Here is a 22,335-nt window from a genome sequence, read left to right as displayed (position 1 = left end):
CAGCTGGCCATTTGCATGTAGTGTCTGGACTCCACTGTCTCAGTCCCCTGCGCGTGCTGTAACCTCACTGTGGTGCAGGGGTGTAACATTCTCTTTGAGAATGGCCAATACAGCACAAATTGAAGTTTAGAGTAAAATTCGGTGTCCGTAAAATTCTGTGATATTTGTATTTGTATTTTTGCACAGTTCTTTACACTGTTTTTGTTTAAACCTTGAATTTTTATATTGATGTTGATCATCACTTTATTTATTTGCATTACCATAATTTGACACCCAATAGCCGATGTATTTTTCGTGCTGGGGTGTCGTTAAACATTCATTCATTTATTCATTCATTCATTTCACTGTCTCAGCTAACATGTCAACAACCTATTGGTTATTTGTGCGAGACAAATGCTATAAACTTTCTCACTTTGTCCGTTCATGCACTGACGTGAGCCATTCTTTGGTTTGATAACTGCTGTATTGCACAGTCGTGGTAGATTTTCCGAAGTTAAATATCCTGAAGTACCGGGTAGTATGAAGAAAACATATACACGTTATAATGATGATCGGAATTGTTTGACGAGACATGATAACTACTAGTATTTTCTGTTTGTGTTTTACCCAATACCAAGGTGGGCTTGATAATACTTGATGGTTTTACAAAACGAATGCCTGATGATGTGGTGTCCTTTTACATATGAAGCATGTGATAATGATTTATGGGAGCATGTATACCGCCATGACCTTGTCTGTGATTCATTTGGACCCTGCCTTGTGCAGAGATATTAGTTTTGTGAGCATGCATACCGCCATGACCTTGTCTGTGATTCATTTGGACCCTGCCTTGTGCAGAGATATTAGTTTTGTGAGCATGTATACCGCCATGACCATGTCTATAATTCATTTGGACCCAGCTTTGTGCAGAGGTATTAGTTTTGTGATTCAAATTTACTGAAATAAATAGCGGTACTAGTATATACTAAGAACCAATGGTATTTTTTTTTAAAGTACCTAAGTAATACTTGGAAAAAACAAACATAGTTTATATTATAATCACCCGAGTCATGGTATGATGAATTGTCAAAAAAAAAAGTTTCCCAAAATCGTCTGCTATTTATATATTTGTACAAAGCATATCTACTGAGTATATTTATAATTCCTGTTACTGTTACTTTATTTATGTGCCTATATCCAAAAGAGGTTCCCACGTCCAGTCTCTGGCAAGGCCAGTGGCTGAGCATCGGGTAGATAATGTTTAATTAATAGGGAAATTTTGGCTTTATACTAAAATGGAATGGCTTAATTTAGATGACGTGTCAAAAAATTATGAACATAAAAACTAATTCCTAATATTACAAATAAGCGCCAATTTTCGACAGGCGGTCTAAATAAAGACAATTTTATCTAAATATTTAATTTTATATTTTTAGCCCCAAGAAGATTAAGCGGAGAGGGTTTGGCCTTAAACCACAAAACAGTTTTTAAATTATTTATATGGGAGTAAAGACTTCAGTGTGGAGGATGGGAAGGGGGAGGCTAGACACCCTCTATTGCCAGCCTCCACCCCCATCCCCCCACCCCCACCCCACGCCACCCTCCCAAACGTGGTCCGCTACGTTTCAGGTAAACCCTTACTACTCATTTTATTAATATTATTTAATATATATTTTTCCCTTCAAAAATAACAGATCTTATAGTTTTGAGTCGTTAAATTTAATGGGGGTGAAAACGGTCCGTAACTGTTGTATGCTCGCCCTGCTCTGGGGCCATGTTCCCGAAGCTATCGTTGTACATAACGACATCGTTAAGGCGTCGTGGAGGAACAGTTGTTAGAGTGTCGTAAAGTAAAATGTTTGTCGTAGTTGAGCATGAAAAACACGGAATATTGTTTTAATCGTACTATTCTGTGTCAACATTCGACATCCTGCACAATGACAACTGCAATGGTTGTAATGCTTTGGAATGGCCCTTATAGAAGAAGACAGACGGTGCCAAGAGTTTCAGGGATAGAAATAATCGTCGTAATTACATGGATGACATTGAATTACATGACAGATACAAAATGGATAGGAGAGGAATATTTTATCTATGCAATACATTGCAAATGGATCTCAAGAGATAGACGCGCAGAAGTGGTCCACTACCGGTGTCGATACAAATTGTAGCAGCCCTACGTTATTATGCTACAGGACATTTTCAGGCAGTAACGTGTGAGGTACATGGTATTAGCCAGTACTCTGTTTTTAGGTGCATACACGCAGTTTCAAAGTCTATTGTCACCAAATTGCAGAACGTACATGTAAAATTCCCTTACACGGATGCTGAAATGAGAAACACAAAAGAAGATTTCTTTAAATTGGCAAATTTTCGCAACGTTCATCCCAGTGCAAGGTCCTTCACGAGACGAACACTTTTGTTTCAGCCACAAAGGATACCATGCTATCAACGTTCAGTGTATGGTGTCAGCTAATGGTGTTTTCTTGGACATCGTGACAAAATGGCCTGGTGCAACACATGATGCATTGATATGGAGAAATAGTGGAATTGCGGAATTGTTTGAGAATGGTCAAGTTGATGGCGGTATGTTATTAGGGGATTCAGAATACCCTGTTAGACCATGGCTAATGACTTCGTTCTTGCAACCGGCATCAAGACAAGAAAGAGCATACAACAGAGCCCATAAAACCACTAGAAGCTCCTGCGAGAGGGCATTTGGTGTGTGGAAATCACGATGGCGCTGCCTACATAAGTCGTGAAGATGCATGATGTTTATTCCAGAGCGATGTGTCCTTGTCATCGTTGCAACTGCTGTTCTTGAGATTATTTGCAAAGATATGTTGATCCCAGATCACCCAAATGATTTCATTGATGACACAAGTGACGTACAAGGTGAGGTGGTAGATCACGAAGTCAACGATGCTAGAGACGATCAATTGCGACGAGATGGAATAGTTACCCGGAGTCAACTGTTATCGGCGCACTTCAACAACTAATGTGGCTTTGTCTGAACATTTCATTAGTTATCATAAATACAAGTAGCATGGACATTGTGATAACGAATCAAGATTACAATAACATGATAAAGCTGTTTCAGAATCACTCCCATCTCTTCCTTGTTTTACAGAGATAAACCTTTCTATTGCGGCCAGTTTTTGTTTTTCTACAGCTAAGTGACATTTTTGAACTTCTAGACGTTCCTTTTCCACCGCAAGTCTTTGTTGGTCAGTCTTCAGACTTTCTATTTTGATGGTGACGAGTTCAACAGCAGGGTCATTAGGCAAAGGGGCTGTTTTCCTAGATGATGACGCAAGAGATTTATGCTCAATCGGTTTCCTGTAATATAAAAATGCAATTGTGATAAATCATATGAAATAGGGGCGGGACGTAGCCAAGTAGTAAAGCGCTCGCTCGATGCGTGGTCGGTCTGGGATCGATCTCCGTCGGTGGGCCCATTGGGCTATTTCTCGTTCCAGCCAGTGCACCATGACTGGTATATGTGGTATGCACTACCCTGTCTGTGGGATGGTGCATATAAAAGATCCATTGCTGCTAATCGAAAAGAGTAGCCCATAAAGTGGCGACAGCGGGTTTCCTCTCTTAATACCTGTGTTGTCCATAACCATATGTCTGACGCCATATAACCATAAGTAAAATGTGTTGAGTGCGTCATTAAATAAAACATCTCTTTCTTTCTTTATATATAAGTACGCAATATGACTTTTATCATGTTTAACCTAGCCACTAAAAGCGGCCTAGAAGTACGATAAAAACTGAATTTAATATAATAGGTCATATAACATTTAATTTCTGAGATCTATTTCGCACCTCTGTAACAAACGACACAGGGATTTCCCATGTTACGACATGCTTCCAACGACAGTATAACGATACTGTAACTGCACGTTCGATTAACTGTCGCTCAACGTATTGTTGTGGTGTCGTTATTGTACTTTTGCGACGTCGCTAGGGCATAACGACCGACAGCTTCGGCGCATGGCCCCTGGGTTGTTATATTGTGTATAGTATTATTTTATAAATGATTGGACATAGAATCCTTTTACTTTTAGTTTTTAATTATGTTGTGGTTTATTATTTTTTGTTGTTGTTTTTTTTTTTTTTTTTTTAATAATGTGAGTTTGGGTGTGCATATGGTTGTGCGACAGATTAGCTTGGCGATTGGTGTGTGATGAAACATTTTATTACAACAAACACTCTCTGCGGAGTAAAAGGTTTGACCTGCTTTGACCTACTCAAATACTATTTGGTGTAAGGCTACCTGTGCTCCCGCCAGCACTTCAAAATATAACTTGTGTATTCTTATATATTTATTATGAAATACGTCTGTTATATTTTTGTTGTCTATTTATAAATGCAAACATGCAATTTAAAATTAATTTGATTCTAACTGACTTATTTTTGTAATGAAGATACATAGACAATAAAAATGGTGAAAAAGTCCCACATCTGTGTAGTCTACACAGAAGGACATCTGATAAACTCTTTATATTGAAAACTTGTCAATAAATACCTTTACATACCCAACAAAAAAACTTCACCTATGCTTTATTGACTTCAGCAAAGCCTTTGATAATGTGTGGAGAGATAGTATTTTACTCAAACTACACCGACAGGGGTTTGGTGGTAAATTCTATAACATAATTAAGAACATGTACAGTCCATATGAAACTGCAATAAAATGCAATAACAGATTAACATCCACATTTACTTCTAACAAAAGAGTTACACAAGGGGATAATCTCAGCTCATCCCTTTAAAAAAAAAAAAAAAAAAAAAAAAAATGATCTTTCATTTTCACCAACAACAACCCTATTCATTTACATAACGAAAATCGTTCTCACTTGCTATGGGCTGACGGCCTTTTGCTTCCCTCACAGTCTGCAGACGGCCTTCAAAATTGTACTAAACACTCTGAAAGAGTTTTGCTCAACATGGTATCTTACTTTGAGAAATCAAAAGTTATGACCATAACAACAATAAAAAAATAAAATAAAAATAAAAACCCCCAGCAAAAAAACAATAACAAAAACAACCAACTTAAACAATACTGAATAGCAAATGCTATTGTGGGAATAACGAACTAAATCAAACACAAGAATATACGTATCTTCGATGCACCATAAACTCCTGAGGACAGTTTACTGGTACTAAAACAAACAAACAAAGCTTTGAAAGCTCTCTTCAAAATTAATAGCAGGGTGGTTTTTTTGGTAGCTCACCACCTCCAGTAATCTAGAACAAATTATTCGATACTCTTGTAAAAACAAATGTTTTATATAAAAGTGAAATATGGAGGGTCGATTTCAGTGGAATCATAAAGAAACATTATACCTAATTCTTTGATACAATGGAAAACGAACCCTTGAAAAAACGTCATAATAAATTTAGCAAATTCACACTCCAGATGGTGAAAAAATCTATAAAGACTGTTTGCAAAAGGTACCCGTTAATCGTGGATATTCATAAAACTTTGATTAAGTACTGGGCACATTTGGAAAATCTATGTGAATCCAGAAATATTCTAATCAATGCTGTACAATGCAGCAAAGGGTTAGACGCCAACAGAACAAGCTGGCACAACTATCTCAACATGATGTGTGATAAAAATGAGATCGATACTTATCTGCTAAAGCCCATGGCCACGAACGGCGTACATTTTAAAATCATATCTCATCACAGTTACAAAGCATTCACCAACAGTACTATAATCACAAAATATATACATCAAAGAAACTACTTTACTATAAACTTATTGATGTGCAACATACCTTGACAACATAAAAGGATATGCAAAATCTCCAATTCTGGTGTTGAAAATGAATTACACTTTTTTAAATAAAATGTCAAAACCTTACAAAACGCAGATATATACTCGTTAACCCCCCCTCCCCCCCCCCCCCCCCCCCCCCCCCCCAATAAACCCAACATCTACTCAGTTAACGGACTCTGACAAACTATTCGTTCTACCACATATTGCCCCAATCATAGGGCAGTATTGCTACGAGATGTTTGAACAAAGACGTGTAATTCTACTTTAAGTTGCTAGACCTCCTACCTAATGACATTGCCACTTGTTAAATATTGTTCCTGTATAATTCATATACAGAAATACATGATTGATTGATTGATTGATTGACAAGAACAAAATAATTGGACACAAGTTTGACAAGTTACGAGGCCCTCTTCTATATATGTAGACAAGACAAGACAATTTTTATTCAGTATAAAGACCATAGACCCGTAATATAGTCAGCAACTGTTATACATGTTTGCGCATGTGTAGTATTTTGCATATTATAAAGATAAAGACATACATTGAATAATACATCCAAATTTTCTAATGTCATAATATCTATACAGGTTGTCAATGAATGATTTATTTTTATCAATTTAGAAATATGGTGATCTCTTAGTACATTATAACGCTTACATACAAGCAAACTATGGAGTTCATCATTAATACATCTTAATCCATGATCCAGGCAATATGGACAGAATCTTTCAGTGTAGGTTATGTTGTTATATCTTCCTTGGTCAACAGCAAGTCTAAAGTTACTACATATAAATCGTGTATATATTATTTTAACATGCACATGGATTTAACTTTCTACATTTAACAATGACTTACAATGCTTATAATAAAAAGTATCAGATAAATTAGTAACAGAACTACACCGATTTTGTTGATTATCAAACAATCGTTGTCTGAATTTAAATATAAACAAACATAGCCAAATCCTGATCTAAATAGAATAGTTTTAATATAATATATATGTTATGCGTCCTACTTCGTCCAGTGTCTGTAGCATATTATAACATTGACGGGGAAGCCTGTTTACTTTCAGTTGTAATAGCCTACACTCTTTGTTACACTTGTGAATTGTGGGTAAACTGAGTATGTTGAATGTTTATGCATGAAACAGTGATGTCACCAGTTAATGCGTGTGACACACTCAAGGATTCCTCCCCTAAAAAAACTAAAATTCTACCAGTAAATGGAATTATTTATTATTATAATATATATATATATATATATATATATATATATATATATATATATATATATATATATGTGTATATGTATATGTATATGTGTATATATATGTGTGTGTGTGTGTGTGTGTGTGTGTGTGTGTGTGTGTGTGTGTGTGTGTGTGTTGTTATTAATTATCTTCTCGTTTGCTTTCTCTCAATTTAGAATTATCAAAAAGCCTATGTGGAAAGCAAGCACCTGATGTATCTTTTGCATCCACTGGAGGAGAAGTTACTATTCAGTTTGTCAGCAACTCTGGTCAGGACCCAGAGGAATTTGAAATGATTTTTAATTCCTTTTACATGGGTAAGTATCAGTTTCTATTTAATTTCATTCACATATGTTTGTTATCAGGCGCATGTGGAGCGGTAGGGTTTCGGGGATCGAAACACGTGTGTACCTCCCTGTTTAGGTACATTACTTGTTTCACAATATATTTTCCTCTTGGTGCATGACTCGGCTCCCCTATAAACGTTGGTTTAGACAGTGTAGACCCAACCGGCCTCAGTGGTGTCGTGGTTAAGCCATATCAGACATAAAGCTGGTATGTACAAGGTTCGCTGCTCGGTGCCGGCTACTACCCAGAGCAAGTTTTAACGACTCAATGGGTAGGTATAATACCACTACACCCTCTTCTCTCTCACCAACCGCTAACAACTAGCTCACTGTCCTGGACAGACAGCCCAGATAGATGAGGTGTGTGCCCAGGACAGCGTGCACGGAAATAAGTTGAAATAAAGTGTAGACCCGTCTCTGCGTGCATGGAAATAAGTTGAAATAAAGTGTAGACCCGTCTGCGTGCACGGACATAAGTTGAAATAAAGTGCAGACCCGTGTCTGCTCATATTCTTGCACACACGCATAGTAATACTGTAGCTATTCAGCACACCATCGTGAAAAAGTAGGACAAAAGTAGGAATGCAAATATAGATGTAGAAAAAGTACCCGGTAGCAAAAATAAAAGGAAAAATTAGGACTGGAAGAGCACGTAAACACATTACTCCTGTGCATACTGGTTAAATCATAAATGAATGTATAAAATCCAAAAGGTGATACTGAATATTAATTTTTTTTTTATGTGACAGTTTATAACTGCAGTTTTGTTTTCCAAAATAACATTTGAGTGCCAGACATTTTGATAGATACTATATTGGGGGCATTCCAATTCAAATAACTTTTACGTCTCACACAGCAAAAAAAAAAAACGTCCGCTAGACTGTTTTATGCGGTTCACATTAAACCAAATGGTGACGTCAGGAACCTAACAAATAGCGAACGTTAGCAAAACGTTCGCCGGCTGAATTTAGGGCAGATGTTCTCCACACAGGTACAGATAATAATTATGTTCCATCATAATCGCTAGAGCTGTAACGATACGGTGATACAGTATCATATCGCAGTATGAGGGCCACGGTACGATATGTCCATACAGGACCGCTGTATTGCAATACAACACAATGCATTCATGTTTTAATAATTTTTGATTAAATTTGAAGCAGATATTTACAAACTTCCTAACATCCACAGTAGCGCAATTAACAGTAATTTCGATGTTCAGTTCCTGGAATTCCCAAGCATTAGGTAATCATGTTTCATAAACTTGAACTAAACAGTTTAATTATTGATGATTGATATGAGATGTTAAGTATCGGGATACGTATTGTATCGCGCCTCTAGTATCAGGATAAGTATCGTATCGCCACCTCCCGTATCGTTACAGCTCTAGTAATCACTGTTTACTTCTTTCCAAGGTGCCCTATGTTGCAGTGTTATCCACTTGATTTCACGTAGGTACAATACATTGCACTCAAGCGCTACAGGGTGTGTACTACCAAATCAAACCCATAGACGACAATAAAAGCATATGCGGCTAAAACTCCCACCTGCAGCGTATCAATCGACATAACGCCACGGATATAAATACTACCACCCCGCACCCTTAAAGTGAATCAGAAAAAAAATTGGGGTCAAGATGCTCATTTCTGAGATAATGAGTAGTGTCTATGGCTACCCTAATTTCGCACAAAATTTGAGTACTTTTTACAGGTACCACGTACATGTTCCAAGCACAAGGCTACTTGACACAGTGGCACTAGATGAAATAAAATTGCATATATTTTTTAGCCCAGATGAAACTAATTTCTTTTACAACCAAAACACATTTATAACCAATGACAGAACTTGGGGTGTTCACTTCTCCATCAAAAGTTTGGTGCACCTCGAAATTTAACCCAGCAGGAAGTGATTTGGTTTAGTACTACCTATACTACATTATAGTGTTGTTTAACTGATTACACATGCTTTCACATGTAGGTACTTTATATTATTGTGTTGTTCAATAGGAAACTATCACAGACTTTCAGACAAATGGCGTTCGTGCACTATACACAATTCCGGTTTCTAAATAATTTTGTATTATCGTAACGCTCCGATCGGTATATCCACACTATTATTCCTGACATAACTGTGAGCATGTATGTGACCGAAGCATACAACGGCTAAAAAATTAAAGTAAATAATAAAAATCTACGAAATTCCTGTTAGTGGTAAACAACAACAACAACAACAACAAAACAAAAACAAAAACAAAAATTCAGTCAAATCGTGGGTTTTCCCCAGCCATGTAGGCTACTCTCTACCGTTCTCTCAACTTTTTATCAAATATGCCCCATGCCAAAACCATTAAATGTGTAGATATTTGTCTGCTAATACTTGATTGTTTGCAATAAAAAACGATAACAGCATTTAAAAAAGTTTTAATTTCTAACATGTCACAGGTTCTATTAAATGTTGTTATCGCGATTTAATATGAGTATATATGCGTTTAAAATCACAAATAATTCGTTTGCATAGTGTAAATTCAACCAAATTTTTCAATACAATATTTATTTTAGAAATGTTCAAGCTGGGCAACCTATAACATCTAGAGTTACCATTGTATGAGATGTTAACCTACATGTATTCGTGATTAGTTATCTATACATCTGATGTTCTCTTACACATATTAGAACAAAATTGCCTTTATTTTAATAATTACTGTACTATTTACGAAGAGCCTTTGTTTCATTCTGTGTGTTTTCATCTGACAAAGAATATGTTCGACCAGTAGCAGTTTGTGGATCAACTGTGATCAAAACATCATTCACATCAAGAACAAGGATGTCTGATTGATTTGGGAAGTAGTATGATATAGATGGTCCATGTGGGTGAAGAAACTTTATTTCCACGTCTCTGTTGTGTTCGTAGACATTTAAAATATATGTCACCTAACACTGTCCATTGTAGCTCACTGTTACATACCCCTTGATGTTTTAATAGCAAATTGTTTGTCTTCAGTAGTGATATATCATATATCATATAGTGAATAGTCCTTGACTTCCAACTAGTCAGTGAGAGTGGCCTGACGCAGTGAAGTTTTTGAGTACCGGGAATAGTTCTAGCGTTTTAGAACCTTTGAGCCAGGAGAGCTGCTTCGTCTCGGTAGTTATCAGTGATGGTGAACTCAACATTCGCAGACGGAATATTCTGTGTTGCAAATTCAAACAGTTGGTATCGAGTGAGGATTTGATCTGTATATGTCCTCTAGCAGCCAGTCGTTTTACATTCCTACTACTCCCATCACTAGGTCCTTTGCCATGCGATGTGGCAAAGAAGTGCCACTCAACCTCAGTACCAAAGTCATTTTGGTGGTGACAAAGATTCAGAAATGTTTGCAGTTTTTTTTTATACTGCCCTGCGCAGCCTTGTTTACGCCAATGAATGTTTTAGAAGACATGTCACAAGACGCTTTTGAAATAAGTCAACACAAGGGTATGAGTGGTGTAGTCAAAACTAACTAACGTAATGTTATTTCTGTACCTTTTTCACGATAGTAGCACACGAATGGGTGTAAGGTTGCCTGGAAATTGTTCCAATGAAAGGATTGTACCTCTCATCTTGTAGCAAGAAATAATCATTCTCTGCAAAATCCCCAATGACCAAACACTGACCAGGCTGTAGCAATTTACGAGTATATCTGAAGTGTGCTGTCTGTTGCCGACTGATAAAGTCATGGTGTAGAAGAAATTGAAGATGACTGCAAAACGCATTGATGAATTCATCAGAACTGTTCTTCATTGTCTCTAGTGTTGACGGATCTGTTGATACCACTTCTTGAACTCGACAGTGTCACCCGTGTGCCAATCACATAAAATTGACGAATATACGCACTCATTGCAGTTCGAAAAGAAGCATTCTTTGTGCGGAGGATTCCAATTAAGTTGTGCAAGACAGTGGCGGTAATGTTTCAGAGGGATGTTATCATTTTATGTAAGCTGTGCTATCTAAACCAACCAGCATTAGTTTTACATTTTTATGCATGGTGCAAACACAAACGGAGTGAGTTCCAGATGATCCAGCAAGTACACACTGTTTTGGACGCAATGGAGCAAACTTATTAAATTCAACTGTTACTGTGCGATTGTCTTCTTTGAATGTCGATATGTTTCTTTCAACTGGCAAAGTATAAGATGTCTTAGCATGTGCTACCTCATGTTATTCACCATCACTGACACATAACCTTTTTTTTTTTTACCCTGGCATTACTCTGCTCACACGTTCACTCCAATAAAATGTTTTGATTAACTTAAATTTCTTCCCTCAGCTATTTTCCTACTTTGGCATTTGGGTCACAGAATACCCTTTTCTTGAACTTAATGTTTTGCAGTGCGTGCCATTAAATATAATGTTTGAAAAACATTTGCAATTTTCCGAATACTCCAACTCTTGGGAACGTTTTCACTTCTTTTTTTTCTGAAGTTTCAAAATTTTCCTCCAGTTGTGCAATAATTTCCTGAAAGTATTCCGTTTCAGTTTCAAGTGATTTTTGAGGTGTGTTACTCATAAATGTATTCCTCAATGTAGTCTCTACTGTTTTTCATTTTCATTGTACAAAACGTTTTATGACAGTATTTTCCTTGCTTTTAATTTCACCAATGATAATGTACACAATTCATTACTTTCTTCAGCAGAACACTCACTGTCATTAAATATTGTGCTGGAACTCTGTGTCGTGCAATTTCGGTGGTACAAATTATATTTCGTAACGCCATAATTACTTGTCGGCATTGTCTGCATAATTTGTTCTGTTGTCAAGCCCCCTTTTTAGGTAGGGTCGGTTTCCAGAAACACATTTGAAACACCTTAATGGGCACACCACATCTTCACTATTGTGTATGTATGTTATTCATGTCTGTGATGGAACATGCTCTTATCTTTTCGCCTGTGGCGATGTTAATTGTTTTAGAGGGCCGTGTGCAGCTTGGTTACGTAATACCTCCGCGCGACCGTGCATCCTAATACACACGCAGATCAGGTGTGGAGGCCATGTGGAGAGTGGTTACGTAATACCCCGCACGACGGTGGTAGTCCTGCGTCCCAATATGCACTTAGACCAGTTGGGCACAGTGGTTACGTAATACCTCCGCGCGACCATGGTTTTTTTTAGCGAACTGGCGACGGCCATCTAAGAAAATATACCGTCTTCATCGCTGTGGAAATATACACATCATAAGATTCGGTCCCGCGTACTGTCTCCGGACCAGTCTGGGATTTTATAATAAATAGCTAGGATTTTAGATATATCGGGGAGAAACATTGGAAGTATCCAGGGGAACGGACGTGGTCCAACTGAACGAAATATATTAGTTCAGACCGGACTTGGTAAATATATATTTCTGCTCTGTTGTATAACTGATTTGTGATTGATGTGACTTTAAATATTTTAATACTGTATTATACCAATATTCTTTAGACAGTGTCTCCGGTAATCTGACGATTGAATGTTTGTTTAACGACACCCCAGCACAAAAATACATATCGGCTATTGGGTGTCGAAGTAAATTGTAGGCTTCACTGTTCTAATATTTTATACGAGTATTTGGTAAGATAAAGCTTAGCCGGTCATCCTAGAGGACCTAGGTAAACTGTAGGTTATTGTCTTTATTGTGATATGTACCAGTATTAATTCTGTATTACAAGGTTACTGAATGAATTTTTAATTAACCAGTTAAGAATAGAGTTCTAATTCCTTTATTAATTAAGTTCCCCTGACATTAGAGCCTCCACGAGTCCGAAATATTGGACTCGAGTCCTCGAGGGTCAAACTTGATCCGGACCCGAGTACCCAACAGTTATACTAGATGGTAGTTAATGAGACTAAAGAATAAAATAAAATAGCATTATGCATCCATCGCTGAATATGGATGCGAAATCATGCCATTATATTGCATTGCGCACATTCGACTTGTGTTTTCCCTCCATGTCACCTAGCCCTATAATATAGGCTAAATGACGGCAAATGTATAGCAAAAACACAAACTAAATAGAATTAAATGAGAGTGCTTTTCTTCCTTGCACGGGTACTCGAGTCCTGTGAACGAACTCGAGTCTTGCTAGACTCGGCCGGTGCTCGAGTACTCGTGGAGACCCTATAGTAGATGCATTACAATTTACATTCTACATTGTTAATAATACAGTAATTTGCGGCAAAAGGGAACTGATGAATTGGTATATAACTATATACTGTATAATGCTAAAACTTGTATAAAAACATTACGTTTTAAGCCCATACCAATTTGCATAAGCATACATAAACAGCGGCACGGGGCCAATTTCACAAAACATCGTAAATTGACGTCTGCGACTAGCAATTAATCTGGTCGTACGTTTACATGTGTTTGGAATCTGTTTCACGCAGAAAATGATATCATTACGTAAAATGGAACAATTTATTGCCAAAGAAAACGAAATATGTGTATTTTAAACTACATTTGGTTTATTTTTAATAGTAACAAGAATTGTGGTTTAGTCATAGATTTACGTTTATGTACAAAACTAGGCTTACGATGTGTTGTGAAATTGGGCCCTGGTGCTGAAGGAAACCTCTAATTTGGCAAAAATTATAAGAGATATTCGAGCAAAATGTGCTAATTTGATACCTTTTTACAATGTATTTCTATCATTTCTACCCTCAAAATGAGTTATCATCCATTTTAAAATGCGTAGTGATTGGTTTCCAACCCTATGTAGCTGTTTGGTGCTATATATAAACCAGACTGCCCCCCCCCCCCCCCCCCCCCAACATGGGAGCCCATTTACTTAACACAATCTTAGGAAATAAAAATATAAAAAACAAGTTTATGAACAAATTAGCATTAAATTGTATAGATTAAAGGGACATTCCCGAGTTTGTTTACACTATCAGTGTCTGTATATTCAATGTGTTTCTGGTCGTCTTAATATTTGTAAGAAGCCAAAACTGAATTTTGTTTTCAAATAATTTCGTACGTACAAAATATCTTTTTTTCAGAAAATAAAATGAAATTTAACCTAGTACAAATATTAGAACGATCACAGTCGTCAAAAAGTCTGTTTGTCGATAACATCTTTAAATTTGCAGCAAACTCAGGAATGCCCCTTTAAAGCTCATTGCTAATACATCATTATACAGGGGTAAGACAACATGGTAGAACAGCCAAGGTATGAAGTTTCACCTGAAATCATCGATAATTGCAGTATACATAAACTAGAGACAGAATTGCGGACACATCACCTTAACTGGTCCATCAGCTTCCTTATTCATGACTATATATATATATATATATAAACCCTTAAATTTAACGCATGCCATATGATCGTAATTTGTAAAGAAATGTTGCTGTTTACACTGATAAAAAAACAAAACGCTTTACGAGTTTGTATGCATGTTTAAAATGTAATATGTTTTGATATGATTTTAATGAATGAATGAATGAATGAATGAATGTTTAACGCCACCCCAGCACAAAAATACACATCGGCTGTTGGGTGTCACAAATGGTTTTTAACATTATTCATTACATAGTTACATGAGTTCATCGGGTCCCTTTTGATGCATTCATGTATTCATTTCAACTTATTTTTGTGCTTATATCCAATTAATGTTCAAGCACGCTGTCATGGGTACATACCTCAGCTATCTAGACTGTCTGTCCAGGACGGCGGTTAGTGAGAGAGAAGATGGTGTGGTGGTCTTAACACCTACCCAATGATTCGTTAAAACTCTGGGAGGGAGCCGGTACCAGGCTACGAACTTTGTACCTATCAGCCTTATTTCTGATGGCTTAACCACGACACCACAGGGGCAAACAAACTGTAAATGATTACAGATTTCATGGTCCATTTGCTTCCACATTGGTACATTACATTTTAGTGTTATTCACCTGTTATTTGTACGTACATTACCATATAGTGTTGTTCAATTGTACCTTATTGTTACATTGCATTGTAGTGTTATTCAGTTGCTCATTGTAGATACATTACGTTGTAGTGTTATTCAGTTGCTTCTAGTAGATACATTACATTGTAGTGTTATTCAGTTGCTCATTGTAGATACATTACATTGTAGTGTTATTCAGTTGCTCCGTGTAGGTACATTACATTGTAGTGTTAGTCAGTTGGGGGGGGGGGGGGGGGGGGGGCGTACAGTGATAAAGCGTTCGCATGATGCGCGGTCGGTTTGGGATCGATCTCCGTCAGTGGGCCCATTGGGCTATTTCTCGCTCGAGCCAGTGCACCACAACTGGTATATCAAAGGCCGCGGTATGTATTATCCTGTCTGTGAGATGGTGCATATAAAAGATCCCTTGCTGCTAATTCAAAAGAGTAGTCCATGAAGTAACGACAGCGGGTTTCCTCTCTCTATATCTGTATGGTCCTTATCCATATGTCCGACGCCATATAACCGTAAATAAAATGTGTGGAGTGCGTCATTAAATAAAACATGTCCTTCCTTCCTTGTCAGGATTTCTGCCAGAGGGTAAAATGGGTATGGCGACAGACCCTAAATTTTTTTTTTTTTTTTTTTTTTTATGACTTATCATTATTGTATGATTTTCTTAAGCCTAACCCTAAATGTAACCCATTTTCTATGTGGAGGAGGACACCCATAGCCCATGTTGACTGTGGTTGCATTCAATTCCATAGCGCCATACCCAAAAATTTCTTTCTACCAAAAACACTGCTTGTTATTCAGTTGCTCCTTTTAGGTACATTACATTGTAGTGTTATTCAGTTGCTCATTGTAAGTACATTACGTTATAGTGTTGTTCAGTTGCTCATTGTAGATGCATCGACTGGTCTCGGTGGTGTCGCAGTTAAACCATCGGGCATAAGGCTGGTAGGTACAGGGTTCGCAGCCCAGTACCAGCTCCTACCCAGAACGAGTTTTTAACGACTCAGTGGGTAGGTGTAAGACCACTACACCCTCTTCTCTCACACTAACCATTAACCACTAACAACTAACCCACTGTCCTGAACAGACAGGCCAGATAGCTGATAACATATGGACCTACACAACCATTGTTACCCCTGAGCGTTGTGTAATGTCTGAATGCGTCTGATGTAGGTTTGAAAATCGCTCTCTTCTATCTTGACATTTTTATTTTTTTAAATAAAACAAATAATAATTGTTTTGTTTAATGAAACCATTTGAGCACATTGATTTATTTTGACATATAGACTTGTAGAGGACTATTTCGACAAAGCTGTAGAGAAATGACCATTCATTCATTCATTTCAACTTATATTCGTGCTTATATCCAATTAAGGTTGAAACACGCAATACTGGGCAATAATCGCAGCTATCTGGGCTGTCTGTCCAAGACAGAGGGTTAGTGAGAGACAAGTCGGTGTAGTGGTCTTACACCTACGCATTAAGTTGGTAAAACTGTGTCTGAGAGTGAGCCAGTACCGGGCTGCGAACCCATTACCTATCAGCCTTATGTCCTATTGCTTAATTAACCACGGCACTACAGACGCCGGTGGCAAATGACCTCTTCACACCATATATGACTACAAAGAAAGAAAGAAGGAAATGTTTTATTTAATGACGCACTCAACACATTTTTAGTTTTACGGTTATATGGCGTCAGACATATGGTTACGGACCACACATATTTTGAGAGGAAACCCGCTGTCGCCACTGCATGGGCTACTCGTCCGATTAGCAGCAAGGGATCTTTTATTTGCGCTTCCCACAGGCAGGATAGCACAAACCATGGCCTTTGTTGAACCAGTTAATGCAAGTGGTTTACACTACCCATTGAGCCTTGCGGAGCACTCACTCAGGGTTTGGAGTCGGTATCTGGATTAAAAATCCCATGCCTCGACTGGAATCCGAACCCAGTACCTACCAGCCTGTAGACCGATGGCCTGCCACGCCACCGAGGCCGGTATATGACTATAATGCTGAAGTTACTGAAGGACGGACTGATTAATCTGTGTCTTTTGCAAACGAAATAATACTCTATGCACAGTATATGAATACAATGCTGAAATTACTGTTAAGACGGGTTGATTAATTTGTGTCTTTTGCAAACGAAATAATACTCTATGCACAGTATATGAATACAGTGCTGAAATTACTGTTAAGACGGGTTGATTAATTTGTCTTTTACAAACGAAATAATACTCTTTGCACAGTATATGAATACAATGCTGAAATTACTGTCAAGACGGGTTGATTAATTTGTCTTTTACAAACGAAATAATACTCTTTGCACAGTATATGAATACAATGCTGAAATTACCGTCAAGACGGGTTGATTAATTTGTATCTTTTGCAAACGAAATAATACTCTATGTAGAGTATATGAATACAATGCTGAAATTACTGTTAAGACGGGTTGATTAATTTGTCTCTTTTGCAAACGAAATAATACTCTATGCACAGTATATGAATACAATGCTGAAATTACTGTCAAGACGGGTTGATTAATTTGTGTCTTTTACAAACGAAATAATACTCTATGTACAGTATATGAATACAGTGCTGAAATTACTGTTAAGACGGGTTGATTAATTTGTGTCTTTTACAAACGAAATAATACTCTTTGCACAGTATATGAATACAATGCTGAAATTACTGTTAAGACGGGTTGATTAATTTGTGTCTTTTACAAACGAAATAATACTCTTTGCACAGTATATGAATACAATGCTGAAATTACTGTTAAGACGGGTTGATTAATTTGTGTCTTTTACAAACGAAATAATACTCTTTGCACAGTATATGAATACAATGCTGAAATTACTGTCAAGACGGGTTGATTAATTTGTCTTTTACAAACGAAATAATACTCTTTGCACAGTATATGAATACAATGCTGAAATTACCGTCAAGACGGGTTGATTAATTTGTATCTTTTGCAAACGAAATAATACTCTATGTAGAGTATATGAATACAATGCTGAAATTACTGTTAAGACGGGTTGATTAATTTGTCTCTTTTGCAAACGAAATAATACTCTATGCACAGTATATGAATACAATGCTGAAATTACTGTCAAGACGGGTTGATTAATTTGTGTCTTTTACAAACGAAATAATACTCTATGTACAGTATATGAATACAGTGCTGAAATTACTGTTAAGACGGGTTGATTAATTTGTGTCTTTTACAAACGAAATAATACTCTTTGCACAGTATATGAATACAATGCTGAAATTACTGTTAAGACGGGTTGATTAATTTGTGTCTTTTACAAACGAAATAATACTCTTTGCACAGTATATGAATACAATGCTGAAATTACTGTTAAGACGGGTTGATTAATTTGTGTCTTTTACAAACGAAATAATACTCTATGCACAGTATATGAATACAGTGCTGAAATTACTGTTAAGACGGGTTGATTAATTTATCTTTTACAAACGAAATAATACTCTTTGCACAGTATATGAATACAATGCTGAAATTACTGTCAAGACGGGTTGATTAATTTGTATCTTTTGCAAACGAAATAATACTCTTTGCACAGTATATGAATACAATGCTGAAATTACCGTCAAGACGGGTTGATTAATTTGTATCTTTTGCAAACGAAATAATACTCTATGCACAGTATATGAATACAGTGCTGAAATTACTGTTAAGACAGGTTGATTAATTTGTGTTTTTTACAAACGAAATAATACTCTATGCACAGTATATGAATACAATGTTGAAATTACTGTTAAGACGGGTTGATTAATTTGTGTCTTTTACAAACGAAATAATACTCTTTGCACAGTATATGAATACAATGCTGAAATTACTGTTAAGACGGGTTGATTAATTTCAGGGCTAGCTCTGGGTGATCTGAACATGTTCGCCAAATTACGTCTTCAAGTTAAAACAATTGTAGAAGCGCAGTTATTTTCTAGCAAAATATCAATTATTACACAGAATTAGTTCGCCAATTTGAAATAAAATACACCAGTGATTTAAAAAATTCACAATTGGCGAATTTGATGTGTGCCAGAGCTAGCTCTGAATTTGCTTCTTTTGCAAACGAGATGATTTCACGTTTATGTTTTGCTTTTTTCAGCGCCGTGTGTAGATGACGACTACGAATGCGACAACGGCCGCTGCATCGCTCGACTACTACAGTGCACACAGTATGACCACTGCGGTGACAATTCCAGCAACTGTCAACTTCTGCTGTGGATCTTCCTCGGCATCTTCTTGACCGTGATAGTCTTTGCTGGGATCGGTGGGGGAATCTACTTTTTTATGCAAAAGAGAAAACGGAAGCAAGCAATGGAACAGGTAAAGCCCCAATTACACCGGGCCTGCGACCAGGTTACGGCCGAAAAATGTTGGAATCGCGGGCAAATCGTAGAAAGAATGCGCGACTGGTCGCAGGTGATCGCCAGGGCAAAATCAGTCGCAGCAAGGTCGATGGTCATGTTCCAAACTTCAGACCTGTGATTCCTAATCGTAAGAGGTCGCAGACAGGTCTTACATGGTCGTACCACCAGTTCGTTGCACGATTGGTCGTGCTACTGATTATGCACCTGACGATTGGTGGTGCCACCTGTCGTACGGCCTGTCCAGACTGGTTGCACGACGTTACGATTGGTGGTACCACCAGTATTTAGTTTGCAGACCAGTATATTTGGAGTGGCTTCTACTACGAAACCCGAAGAAAGCACATCGCTACCAATGCTGCCGAGAAGACTCGAACTTATGTTGGCCCGACTGCGAGCCTATATATCTGATCGAACGACCCATCTCCTGACTGACTGCGATCAGGTGCGAGCGGTCGCAGGTCGCTATGATTGATTGTACGATCGGTCGCTGATCACCACCACTAGTCGCATGATTACCTACGATTCATCTTGTGATCGATCTTCTCCGATCGTTCGTCATCGCATGACCACGCCTACCACCAATCGTACAATTATCTACCACCAGTCTCAAGAGCAATCGCAGTATGCGATCGCAAATGGAGATTATAGGAAATATTGCCGATTGGTCGTACCTCAGCCAGTTGACCCCTCCGTATGACGAGTTAACCACGTCCCCCGTCACACGTGATGCAAGGTTAGACAAACTTTCAATAATGGCTGCCAAATCGCATAGGTCGATAGCAAAATGAACCGATCTGCCGATTAAGTTTTTGCCTTAATTTATTTAGAAATATCGTTGTTTAATTAAAAAGCCGACAAGAGGAGACATTCAAATATTTCACTACAGGGTACATTTACGATGACAACGTGATTTAAATCGATGAAACCATGTTTAGTTCAGTAAATTAAGCACAAGAACACGGAAGTGACGAACGTCGAATGCAACCAAAAGAACATTTAAAACATCCTATGCTAACTTTCCTTGTCAGGACTGATAAATTGAAATGTCTTGTTTGTTTCTTTTTTTTTTTTTTTTTTTTCATCTTAATGTTTGTTGTTGTTGTTCGGCCATTTATAATGGAATCCCGATATGCCGAGAAGCAAGAGAATAGAAGGCGCGGCAAGGACCCTCAACTTGTGTAAAACCGCAACATCTTTATTTTTGATCGGGTTGCGTTAAAGTTTTTTGTTTTTAAAAAAAAAAAAGGGGGGGGGGGGGGGGGGCTGGAGAAGTAACATTAAAATACAAGGCGTGGGGGAATGCTATCAGTGTACCATAATGTTATGCACGAAAGGCTACAACAAAACTATAGTAGGATACAGTCGCCTGTGCAAACATTATGCAGGGAGTGGTTTAGATTGTGGGATTGCGAAATTTACGGGGGTGTAATCTTACATAGCTGCTCTGCTTGAACCAACTGATACATGGCATTTGCCATATTTATGAAACCAAAGCCATACACGAAATTACAAAAAAAATAAAATAAAAAATAAATAGGGCCAGAGGGTGGGTTGGAGGGGACCATATCTTTGGCCCTCCAGTTACGTATACTAACATATTGGCCCGTCTTCGTTCTGACAAAACCTGTTAGGGCTGTGTACGTTTAGGTACCCCATCCCCTTTTTATAAAATCAGGCTGTCCAGCACACCCTTATGAAAAAGTAGGACACAATTCGGAATGAAAATACAGAAAATTTAGGACAAAATTAGAAAAACGTAGGACTGAAACAGTACGTAGCAACATTATTCATGCTCATATTGAGAAAACATTTTTTTTAATGTGGTCTTCAGTTTCTACATGTATTTTGTGTTTAATCAAAAATAATATGAATCTTATGTAACGGTCACGTTATACAGTCATTTCAAATTACCGTACTGTACACTATATTAATCAATATTCATATTTACATGCATAGTAATGCTGATGCACAGAAGTTAACAGAGTTAACATGATTAATTTAAGTTTTCCATAATGCATTATAGATTGTGAAGTCGTACATACACACTGTACATTATAATCATGTTAATCATTGGAAAATATGTTGGCTTTGAGGGTGTAATTTTAATATATTGAGATTATATGGCGCCACAAATTGGGAGATATATCTTGCTGCCAAGTAAAATAAAAATAATTCCCATAACTGTTGACTTTTATAATAACACAAGGAACATGCACACTTTAACAGCAATTCGCAGCATTTTCAAACAAAAAGTAAGAAAAACTGGGTATTTTGAAGAAAAAGTAGGAAAAATAGGACAAAGACCAAAAAGTATGATCACTAGACAGCCTGTAAAATAGTTGCCAATTAAGCCAGTACGATACAGTGTTTAAATAAATTATAAACTCATGTGGTGTGGCAACAACTGTTGGGATCAAACTTGAAGCTTCTGGCCCCCCACAACCCAATCTCACACACCCCATTAGTTATCCTACTGTCAGCACAGAATGTACTCACAAAGATTTATCTGCTTTAGAGGCATAGTCAGATAAGAAATAGTACTAAATATTATAAGACAACCCATGCCTACAGAACAATAATAATTATACAAAATAAAAATTTAATTTAAAAAAATCATGTAAAACAAATAACATGAAACTAAACCACA

The 22,335-nt window shown here is 37.3% G+C and overlaps 1 protein-coding gene across 1 annotated transcript in view; it reads left to right on the top strand.

The window, feature by feature from the left end:
• Window positions 1-22,335, top strand: part of LOC121388013 (low-density lipoprotein receptor-related protein 3-like) — a 60,156-nt gene that overhangs the window by 14,063 nt on the left and 23,758 nt on the right. The window contains exons 3-4 of the mRNA XM_041519214.1: window positions 7,202-7,342; window positions 19,424-19,644. Coding sequence (XP_041375148.1) covers window positions 7,202-7,342; window positions 19,424-19,644 — 362 coding nt within the window. The remainder of the gene's footprint in view (window positions 1-7,201; window positions 7,343-19,423; window positions 19,645-22,335) is intronic.

This window comes from Gigantopelta aegis, chromosome 14, assembly GCF_016097555.1.
Source record: "Gigantopelta aegis isolate Gae_Host chromosome 14, Gae_host_genome, whole genome shotgun sequence".
Taxonomy (NCBI): domain Eukaryota; kingdom Metazoa; phylum Mollusca; class Gastropoda; order Neomphalida; family Peltospiridae; genus Gigantopelta; species Gigantopelta aegis.
This window is presented reverse-complemented; position numbering and strand designations above follow the sequence as displayed.